The 12,245-nt window shown below is 35.9% G+C and overlaps 1 protein-coding gene across 2 annotated transcripts in view; it reads left to right on the plus strand.

The window, feature by feature from the left end:
- ube2j1 (ubiquitin-conjugating enzyme E2, J1) overlaps nt 1–12,245 on the plus strand; it is a 75,787-nt gene that overhangs the window by 31,274 nt on the left and 32,268 nt on the right. For both annotated transcript variants that reach the window (XM_022662442.2, XM_049479555.1), the window contains exon 5: nt 7,319–7,424. In XM_022662442.2, coding sequence (XP_022518163.1) covers nt 7,319–7,424 — 106 coding nt within the window. The remainder of the gene's footprint in view (nt 1–7,318; nt 7,425–12,245) is intronic.

Consider the following 12,245-nt stretch of genomic DNA (forward strand, 5'->3'; position numbering starts at 1 on the left):
TTTGGAGAAATGTTGTCTGTAGTTTATAGAATAAAACAGCAATGTTCATTTTACTCAAACATAAACCTATAAATAGGAAAATCAGAGAAACTCATTCAGACACTGAAGTGGTCTCTTAATTTTTCCTTAGCTGTATATTAAAGACTCCTAGATTGGGCCCCTATTTACCTGCTGTATGAATGTAAACCCAAATGTCTTTCTTTAACCTATCAAATCTAATCAATCCAAGGTTATAAAAAAATAAAAAAATAAAATAAAAAAACACTGAAAGCAAATGCTAATAAAATCTGATTGCTGCCCTGTATTATAAACTATATTATAAAAGTCCAAACAAAAACACTTGTACTGTAGCTTTAGAGTAAATGAGTGCAGCCCAACTGCCTACCTGGAGGGTGACTGACCTGGGGGGGTGTTTTAAGCAAAGGTGAGGAAGATATATGATATAGAATATAAGCCGTTTAAGGCATATGACCGGCTGATGGAGATAATTAAAAAGAGGCAAAATTGTTTTGTGAACCTCTCTTTAAATATCCCTTAATCTGTGTCCTATCTAAAACCTCCATCCTAGTAGTACAGTCCATATCTGTTTTTTTTTTTTTTTTTAAAGGAAATCTTGTGTTTGGTCATGTGTGCAAAACAAATTTCATTTTAAGCTGCAGAATGTTTTTATTTTTCAAAAGTACACACACAGACCTCAGAAGTGGATATAGTGGGGAGATAGAACCTGCTCTTTAATTGCCTTATGTTTGAAGTCTCTATCGCTCCTTTTTTTCAGTATTCTTTGTTTGCTTTGTAGCTTTGGCATCGACTAGCTTTTTGATTTGTCGCTATTATTCATTTTGATGACAAAGTAATCAAAGCTTTATGCTGTTGTTGTTTTTCGAAAGTGGCTCACAAGACTTGGCTCTGCACTCTTCTCCATCTGCTTGCTGGTTTATGCAGTATGTTTTACAGCTACAGAAAGAGATGAGGATGGAGATTCTGCATTAATTAGAATGCTCAGTAAATGTTTCTGTTTGAAGTGCTACTTTATGTACCGGATTACTTCTGCCTGCATGCATCTACATACATTTTCACATCCTCAAGTTTTATTTTCAGGAAGTTCAGGTGTGTGTATTATGTACACAGATGAGCAAGAGCAAAATGGCAGGGACTTTTTATGGTCAGATAACTGCTTCAGAGCTGCTTCAAAGCTGCTGTGCTCTGTAAGTACAAACATTGAGGATATATAAACCTCAGACCAGCAACTGACCCAAGATCAGTGTGAGAGGCCAATGTAGGTCTATCCAATCTGGGCAGAATTAACAGAAGATTAAAGTTTACATGCTGCTTTGTAGCCTCAGACCAACTTTGAGTGCTCACGTTAACCCCTGTGTATTGGCAAAAGCAACTACAATCAATCAACTTTTATTTTCACACGGGAAAAACAGAACGAATTAGAAATAATAAGGAATAAAATAGTAAAAAAAAAAATACAAAACAAATATAAAAGAAGTACTAAGTTTATATCAACATTTAATATATATATAAACAAAATATAAATGTAAAACAGAGAATTCTAAAATACCATAAAAAACTAATTGACACATAAAAAGTAAAAAATATATAAAATACAAAGTAAAAAGATAATAGTAAAATTAATGTAAAATGTTAAGAATGATAAGAAATGATCAAATGAATAATAGAACTAAGAACAAGAATGAAAATATAAAACATAATAAATAAATGAAATAAATAAAAAGAATATCATTTAAAGGACATGTAAACATCTAAACTAAACTTTAGTGCAGAGTTAAGTAATAGGCGGACCACGGTCCGGGTCCGAACCTAGATGTTGTCCGATGTGGACCAAAACTGATAAGCTACTGAGAAGGAATTAAAGCTGATGCCTGTATATTTTGGGATTTGTGGGATTTAGGGCCCTCTCTGGTGAGAATGGGTAATTGCACAGAGCGTGCAGAATAATAAGTTAAAACTGGGTGGTTGTGATGCAGTCTCCTTTCAGAACGGATGAATCTGATTCCAGGTTATGTTCAGTCAGAGAGAGAGAAAGAGAGAGAGAGAGAGAACACAGTCACGGAGCTTTCTCCACCGCTCAAACGCCAATCGAATATTAATCCTGGTTTTAGGAGTGTGGAGCTCACACAGTTGAAGTACGCAGTGAGAAGCAGCAGTCAGAGAATAAAGCAAGAAAGGCTAATTCAGATGCCGTGCACCAAAAAAATAAAAGTTGACAGCAAAACCGACATTTCAAACCAGAATGGACAACGTATATTTGTCATGCCTCATATGCCTCATATGTTCTAATTAAAAGCAGCAACGTGAAGCGCCACTTCGAATGAAAACACAAATCTTTTGAACAAACCTGTCCACTTAAATCGTAATGGAGGGCACAGATCTAACTAATAGCCCAGTATGATTGATCCACCAGAATCCTTACACATTCATTCACTGTCCAACAACATGCTAATTAGGGCTGTGTATTGGCACCAACCTGGCGATACGATACGTATCACGATACAGGGCTCACGATGCGATATATCACGATACTTTAAAAAAACCTCATACAACCTAATTTAATCTAAGTGGAAAAAGTTTCATTTGTAAACAATCAGAATGGTGGGAGCTCCATTAGATTTAATAACAGGTCCTGTAGCATCCAATATCATGCCACTTTTTTCAACAGTTTTAAACACTCTGCCTTCTTCATTGTGGAAGCCAAAATGAGCCCACACTTCAGCTCTGTACACCCCAGGAGCCAGCCTAACGCATTTAGATTCTGCCATCGCCAGCGGGTGCTAATGCTAATGCAGTGCTGTACTAATTGCAGTGTACTGGAGGCACTGAATGGATCAAGATAGATCACAGCACTGCCACCTCGCGGCCGGGTGAATAAACAACACAAAAGTAACTACTGTCTGCCATCTAGCTGCCGGGAGTTTAATAAAAACACACTTAATAAAAAAATTGATACAGCGTTTTTGAGAATCGATACAGTATCGCGAAACGTAATATCGCGATATTCAAGTGTATCGATATTTTCTGACACCCCTAATGCTAATACATTTTCCCTTTTCCAAGTTGTTTGGATTTTGGTTCAACATAAAAAAAACATGTATTGACGGAGCGATTGTTAAGGACTGCATGAGTAGTTAAAACCTAGCTTGAAAGCAAATACCTATGTTAGCATCATCAACTGCAAAGAAAACAGAAATCTTAACCCAGGATCTTGATCCTGGCACAAATGGATGAAGCAATTCATCAGACACTATGCATAAGCTTAGCTGTAGATGAGTCTACTGATGAAGCTGACAATGCTCAGGAATTCTGTGAAGACCTGTTAGGTGTTGCCCCCCATCATACTAGTACAAGAGGTGAAGACATGCACCTGGCCATAAAGGAGATGTTAAAAGAAAGGGGAATAGAAACAAAACAAGTGGTTTCAGTTACCACAGATGAAGCCCCTGCCATTGTAGGGAGGGGAAATGGGTTGTGGCTAGATTAAAGAAGGACAGATTAAACAATCCTGAGCTCATGTCTTAGCATCACATAGCACTGATTTATGTATTATGTAATGTTATGTCAGTTGAGTATGCTAAGGCGATGATGTAGAATGATTAACTTTCTAAGTAATTCTTTCAGTTCAATGTTTAAAACAATAGATATTGAAATATACTAAACTATATTTATGTCTATAACTATGTCTTTTAGTTGTTGATGACATAAAACACTGATAGAACTACTAGGCTTCTTCGGTATGCAGGATATGACACTGAATCATATCCCAAGTTAGAAATGATGACGGTTCAGACCTTGGTCTTACAAAGTTTTTTTTCTAACTGGACCGTACTGAATTCTAATTAACTTCCTCTGCTTTAGTGCAATAGACAAATATGGCTCAGATAAATGTATATATATAGATCTTTTTGCAATTATTCTCACAAAGGAGCTTTACAGAAATGTGGTAGCAGCACAGAGAACCAGACAAAACATTAAACATACAGCACAGAAACCCCAGTAAGGGAAAAACTCCCTCAGAGCTGGAGGAGGAAGAAACATAGGTAGAAACCAAGGCTCACATGTACTACCAATTGTACTATCAAAGCTACTATATAAGGATGGACCCTACCTTCTCTGGTCAGACAACTTTTAAATGAATGTTTGAAAAGTCATTATACATCCAATTAGGTCTAATATATTCAGGTCAGTAGCCACACCAGCAGTGGAAGCAGTTAGAAATGTTAGTTAGGAATGACCCGGTCTAGTGAGAGTTATATTTTGCATCATACAGTTTTGTGTACACTGATTTCCCGTGGGATGCTTTGGATACCCAATTTTTTGGTGGCTCTACACAATGTCCAGGACTTTAAAGATCTGCTATAATTGCTGTATCTGACTTAAAGGATCAACTGTTTTGCCTCATCAGTGTATGTGTGTAAAGGTGTAAAGGTGTGTAAACTAAGCTTTTCTGCCTCTTTTAACAGACTAGTTCCTGGTCTTATAAGCTGCCAGTTGTTTTTATTTATTTTAGGATGTAGGAGTTCAGTACAGTTTCAATAAAAAACAAATATAATAATAAATGAGAATGTGAGCAACCACTTTGTGTCTAAAACTGAAAACTAATCTACAGATTTGTTACAGATTAATAAATTACATTTAAAGTAAGTAGTTTAAGTAGTTACTACAAAAGTATGGTAATGTAATGGTAATCATTTTTGCCTAAATAAGAGATTGCCAAAATATGTATTTTTTGTTTTGAATATTCAAATATATACAGATCTGGGAAAAAATAAGAGACAACTTAAAAATCACAAGTCTCTTTGATTTACCAAATTAAAAACCTCTGAAATATAATCAAGAGGAAGATGGATGATCACAAGCCATCAAACCAAGCTGAACTGCTTGAAGTTTTGCACCAGGAGTAATATAAAGTTGCCTAAAAGCAGTGTGTAAGACTGGTGGAGGAGGACATGCCAAGATGCATAAAAACTGTGATTAAAAACCAGGTTTATTCCACCAAATATTGATTTCTGAACTCTTCAAACTTTATAATTATGAATTATTTTTTCTTTTCATTGTTTGAGGTCTAAAAGCTCTGCATCTTTTTTTGTTATTTCAGCCATTTCTCATTTTCTGCAAATAAATGCTCTAAATGACAACATTTTTATTCCCTAGTTTTTAGAATAAAACAACAATGTTTATTTTACTCAAACATAAACCTATAAATAGCAAAATCAGAGAAACTGATTCAGAAACTGAAGTGGTTTCTTATTATTTTTTTTTTTTTAGAGCTGTATATTTCAAATGTTGCATGTTTTTTGGCATTCATTTTCTTCTGCAGTCAAAAATTAATCAAACTGTGACAGCACTTTGTCACATCCTAATTTTTTTGAATAGTCACATTTGGAATTTAGTGTAATCTATGGTACACGTTCCCATTCATTCAAATTGAGTAGAGAGAGCTCTGGTCTGTTTCTGTAGTGTTTTTGTTTGTACAACAGGAAGCAAAAACAGGCTAATATTGCACACTGTAGGCCTGGTTGGAGTGCTGCCTAGTTTCAGGCAAGAAAGCAAACAGCAGAAAATGTCAACTTGTCAAAACTCATTTTGTATTTTTGGTAAGTCATTACTGAAGGGCAGTGTTGACAGGCTGCATGACACTTACATAATCTTTTCATGGCAGCTGACATAAACCTACTGTATATAAGTGTGTAAAAAAGTGTATAAAGTGTCAGTTGTCTTAACACTTTATGAGGAAACAAAAAAAAGAAGCCCCATTCTGACTGGTTATGTCTGGAATAAAGCATTATAAATATTAATAATCACTATAGAAACAACATCAGTTCTGAAATTTTTAATTAGAGATTATTATTTTTTTATTATATCCAGCTCAAACATATATATATATATATATAACAGTAATGTGAAAAAAACTCATTGCAGCCTTGGAAATAAGGGTGCTGCTAAGCATGATTTAAGCAAGGTCATAGAAGAACTATTTTTGATTTCAAAAAGAATAATTTTGTGAAAAAACATGTATAAATATGAAGAGAAATCGGCAAGGAACCTTTTGACTATTTTAAACCTTGACTGTTTCTTTTTTCAGAAAAATGGTTGTTATATTAAATGATTGTTCCATTTGTTCTGACCGTAACATTACATTATATAAATCTGTGCTGCTTGTAATGAAATGCTTCCGTTGAGTTTAATGTTGCTGTATGTTTTATGTTTCATTTATTAGGATGAAACAACTACACTGTAAAAAAAAAAAAACAATAAAAATAAGTAATTAAAAATATTATTTTTTTAAAGGAAGAAATGGTCATTTCACAGGAACAAATGCCATCAAATAGTTTTTAATAGTTTTTATTTAAAAATTGTCATCAAGTTGCAAAAAACTATATATAATATGTGTGTGTGTGTGTGTGTGTGTGTGTGTGTGTGTTTGTCATCAGGAAAATGTGGTAAAATAAAAGAATGTCAGTGCAACATGGTTGTGATTCTATATTAACTCCAATTTTATGGATAATTTTGTCACATGGAATATAGTTTACAGCAGTACAAAACCAATGGGCCTGCATTAATGTTTATACTTTTCTATTATTTTATTATCAAGTATTTTTCTTATTGATTTGCCAGTGTACGTTCCTGTCAGCATTCTAATATGCAGGACTCTTTTCTGCACTGAACAGTTGTTAGCGTTTTCCCTCATTGAACAGCCATCAGCTAGTTAGTGTTTTCCCTCATCGAACAGCCATCAGCTAATTAGCAAGCTCTTTGTGAGCTTAATTAGGCAGGAAAACACCAAAATTCTCAGATTGACTGACTGAGGATTGGAAGCTAAAGCATTATTGTGCATCACACCACGGCAGGTGAGAGTCTGACTTGGTTAAGGTCACTTTAGGCAGCATCACTTTTATAATCTCCGTGTCTTCTCTCAGCTCCTCAGTGAAATATGGCACTGAAGGTGTTGTGTATCATCCAGGCACAGAGCTGTCCTCAGAAACTGTGGCCAGGGAGAATCCTGCTTTAGATGCAGAAAACAAAGCATTACACGCCGTTACATAACAGTCACTCACTCTGTCACACAGACACACACACACACACACACACACACACACACACACACACACACACACACACATAGACATGGCACTCGGCCTCACATTGTGCACGGTCATCCGTGATCCGTCATCCTGTCTCATCCTCATTTAATACAGTGTGACAGATTTACCTTATGCCTGTATCATGACTCTTTCTGTATTTGTGTGTGTACGTGTGTGGGTGTGTGTGTGTGTGTGCACATGTGTGTTTTCAGTTCGGACAGCATTAATAGCAATCATAGGGTTCATGCCAACTAAAGGAGAGGGGGCAATAGGATCACTTGATTACACCCCAGAGGAGAGGAGAGCCCTCGCCAAAAAGTAAGATTAAAGCACACTCTCTCTCTCTTTCTCTTTTTTTTTCTCTCTCTCTCTCTCTCTCTCCCTCTTTTCATCTCTACTTATCTCATTCTCTTTCTCTCCCCCTCGTTAATTCTGGTACATTGAAATGTGCCAATGAGTTTAGGGTTTAGTGACAAATTAAAAGAATGTGATTGATAACTGATCTGAATGCATTCAATCTAACAAGCCATTTCAATATCTTAATATTAGTTTGCTCCTTTAGTTAACAATAGTAGATGATGACAGACACTAGAATTGTAATGTGTTTCCTGTTAGTCTGCTGAGTTATTAAAAATGAATTATTAACCCATAATTAAGAGATCTTATTTTAGGCATTTGAGCTAAAACCGAAACTTCAGTCTATCCATAGACTAAAATAAGGTATACCATGTTTTTATAATTTAGTATATGGATTGAGAGACTTTTTTAAAGTGTATTAATGAACATTATGAAGGTGAGTCTAAGTTCAGTTTGGTTTGCAATGTAAATCTGCCAATTTATACTACAGAAGCAAACCAAACACATCCTAGCTGCTTGACATTTGGGTACATGTTAAATCCTGTTAAATAGGAATTCTACTGGTTGTTGTGTTTTGTTAAATTTAATCATATTATTTACAACAATATTCTGTAATTAACTGCGATTAATAGCACTCGTTCTTATTAAAATGTAAGGTTTTATACAGGATATTTAAATGTAAATAAAAGAATGAATGTAAGAAAGGTAAAATGCATTTATATTTATATTAGTTGTGTCAATTAAAGTACAAGTATATATTTGTAAGTTTGAGGGGAGATAAAGCCAACATGAGGTGCTGGAATAAAGAATGCATGAAGAATTGGATAGAGGAAACGTTTTTTTCTTTATTGTAAATATCTCAGCTTGGTTGTAAGTATTTCTGAATTAAAAGTGAATTTTTAAAGCTGCGCTTTCAAACATAATGTTTTAGTGGGACGTGCAGTGCAGAGGTATTAAACATTGTGTCGTGGCTGCGAGCAGTGAACACTGCACATACCATGTTCTTAGTGTGTAAACAGCATGAAGCAGCAGAGGCAGCTCTTGTTTATAGCAGTATATTATCTGGCTAATATATGAGATTAAACTGCGCCTTATCAGCAGTTTAGCTCAATTAAAAAAAGTATAATTGATAGCTGGGTCCGATCAAGACCAGATAATGTTCTCACCACAAGCAAACCGCTCCAGATAACATTCGCGCATTGGGTTGGGGTGGGGCAGATTACGCTGAATACTGGGGGCAAACTTGGTGGCGTAATTAATTGCGCAAAAAAAAATATATATTGTTGCGTTACTGATTCCAAACAAATCGCATGCCTTAACGCTTTAATGTTGACAGCCCTAGTATTGTTTAATTTCTGATCAGAATTTATTAGAAATAAACATAACTGTTAAAAACTAAAAAATATGCATGTATCGTATTAACCATCCATCAGTGTATCTTTTTCTGTGAGGCAGCTTTAAGAGACTTAGGCCTCTTCAGATATCTTGTTTCTATCATTACAAACTATAAACTGCAAAATCTTTAATAGAGAAAGTCTGCGTTATGACAATGTATACTTCTAAAATTTTACAACAGGAGGTGGTAGGCTTATATTACTAAAAAACACTTGATTTAGGTTGACAGCAATCTTTTCTTAATAAATACACCTCCACGGGTTTGTGAAAGGGGTTTTTATGCTGAAATTACAAACATTACATAGTCCTGTGCGGTCACAGTAGGCTCGGTCAAAGGCCTCATGTTCTGGTGGTTTGAATGCACAATTCTCTGCAATATTATTAAACGGCACCGGTATGAAATATCCTGTCTAATTGTAGGTCTGCCTGTGCTGCCAACTGTTGTGTTAGCAAATAATGGACCACCTGAAGCCTGAGTATTTCTCTCTTACTTTTAGCCTTTTAGCTTACCAGTCGGAAATCGAATCCTTGAAAGCTCGCAAGGGAGATTAGTGCAGCCCTGTTGAGTTGAGACGTTGTCCTCCCTCTGGGGAGCAGACTGAAGCCCTGCAGTGGCAGAAGAATCGCCAACACCGCTGGAGCTTTTCATCACAAAGTTCTGCTTTTTTGTGTGAGATAAGGCAGCAGATTTGACCAATATTTCCTTTCTTTCTAGCAACAGATGCCATATTAACATCTAAAGTAAAGTGGGGCAAGCATACGGGAGATATCTTGTTTATAAAACTAAAGAGTCTGTGGGTATTCTGCTAATAAACTGGTACATAAAAGATGTCTTTTTGAGGGCAATGTTAAGTTTGGCCAAGGAGTGGACCAAAAACAACCCCAATCAGGAAGTTTCAGCTGCAGGCTGCCTGCACTTTAGCAGAAAGAAAGATAAACAAACGGGTAATGAATTAAACAACTCCAATGGGCAGCTTGTTTTTTTTTTTTTTTTTAACACAGTCAGGAGCATGGTTCAGGCTTGCAGTTAATTTTCTGGCTAGTGAGAGTAAGAAAAGAAAATAGGAAAAAGTAGAAAAAAAGCAACAACCAAAGTTTTCCTGTCTGGACACCGATTACAACAGTCTCCTGAGTGGCATTTGCATAAATGTTTTAAGCCTGTATGGGAAGTCAGGTGTGCTCAGTCAGTGTTTTAAGCTTTCTCCTCCCCTGGGGCATTAAGCTGTCCAAAACAATGGTGCTGGATGGTCATGTGGTTCTCTAGCACCTTGGACAGCACATAGTCCAGAGAAAAGGGACTGATTGTGTATATGGCATGTGACTGGCCTTCCCACCACAAATACAAGATTGTTAAGGTTATTGATCCTACTAACTTATGAAACTCAAAGCTTAAAGATTTACAAGAAAAAATCTAGCTTTTTAAATGATTAGTTCTTGGAAAATTTAATAATTTAGAGCCTTAGTTATGCTTAGTCAAGCATAGACTGTGCTTTTGCCAGAACCAAGGAGAGAGTACAGATATTCATCTGGACTTTGCAATCATGATATAGCAAGGCTTGTTCTAACTCATTTAGTATAAAATGAACCTACAGGAAAAGCTCAGGCATCTTTTTTTCACTGCTGACCCTATTTTCTAAGTATAACGGACTGTAGTCTGCATGTTTAACATGTTGAAACAAGCCACGACGGGTGAACCGCTAGCTGATATCTCCCTGGCTTACCGGAACACTCAGGGTTCTTCAGTGTAGCGCTGTCAAGCGGCATTTACTAGCTCTAACTGTGTAGCATTTGCGGTCGGTTAGCCGCTAATGTTAATGCTGCTGCACCCAGCCTTAGTGGAAATCTGGAAATCTAAGCTTACTGTAAATAAACGAAAGCGCTTTACTCACCCAAATAAACAGTTTTCTGGAGAGAAATCGTATTATTTTATAGATTAACATCCAGTGCTCTTTTGACTTTAAAATATACTTTTAAAGAATTACAGTTTTGTTTACTTAACTTAGCTTCACAACCCAGTGGTAAGATCGCTGAATTAGGAAGAAAAATGGCAACACCCTTATAATCTAGTGCAGTTTATGTATGAAAATAGACCAGAAAATAGACGTTCATTGATGGTGCGTCTTATAGGGTGAAAATTACGGTAATTTAGAACATTTATAATCAAGCATAGACTGTGCTGTTGCCAGCACCAAGGAAGAGGTACAGGTTTTCCTCTGGACTTTGAAACCATTGGAGAGCAAGGCTTGCTCTAACTCTCAGTATCCACGAATCTACAGGAAAACCTCAGGCATTACTTACACCTTCTAGTAACAGTCGCAGGCACAAGGCAAATTTAGAATCTTCTCTGTGGCCTAGTTCAGTTTGACACACTACCTAATTTTACAGAAAAGTTAAGCACTACCTGCCGATTGGACTGACCCATGGCACAGCTCTGTATCTGTTTGTAATTTAAACAGAGTTATAATGTAGAATTATTGATTAAAATGTAAGGTTTTGTAGTTTTAAACCGGCAGACTACAACATAATAAAACTAGAGTCTTTGTTGTTTAATTGACATCACTCAATTTAATGTACAAAAGGGAATATGAACTTTTGCCATTGTTTACTGTGTTTACTGTTACAACGGGTTGTGTTGTAACACTGTTTAGGCTGTATGTTAGCTGGCCTACCTCTCACTTCACTACTTTACATGCTTTAAAACAATACTATAGTGCCATCAACAGGACACAGTTAATGACAGTCAGCAATTCACAGTTAATTAGTTTATTAGTCTATAAGAAACAGAATATGACCAAAAGCATGTTTGTATATGCCTCTCCCTTTGTTCTGTGGCCCTTTGAATGTTGGATACATTTTAAATCATTTTAAAATAGCTTGGGGTAATATGTAGGCCAAAAAATGCAGCTGTTCATTTTGTGCTATAACTTGTTGAAAATTGGCAAGCTCTTTACTTTTTTACCTTTCACCAGCATGTTCTATGGTCAGAGAGCTCATATGCCATAATTAGCAGCAGTTTATAAACAACAGATTTTTGAGAATAACTTGCTCTCATGTTGAATCCTGTCATTTGTTCTGAACCATAATTGGAAATTAATTTCTGAAATTATACTTCTCGCCAATTAACAAAACCAGGCTCGGAAGCAGACCTTGATATTTGATCCTGTTTTATTGCCTGCAAACGAGTAAAAGTCAAGCTCAGCCTTTACAACACAGTTTTGCCTGTGTCAAAATTAAGTCCACTATTACAGATAACAAACAGACCCATATCAAAATGAAAGTCCCTGATTTAAAAAAAAAACTAGCAAACAGATCCAATAGGTCCAAATAAGTGACAAAAAAAAAGGTGAAAATGAAAGTTTAAACAACTCACATTTTATCCTTTTTTTT

Source organism: Astyanax mexicanus, chromosome 1 (assembly GCF_023375975.1).
Source record: "Astyanax mexicanus isolate ESR-SI-001 chromosome 1, AstMex3_surface, whole genome shotgun sequence".
NCBI lineage: Eukaryota > Metazoa > Chordata > Actinopteri > Characiformes > Acestrorhamphidae > Astyanax > Astyanax mexicanus.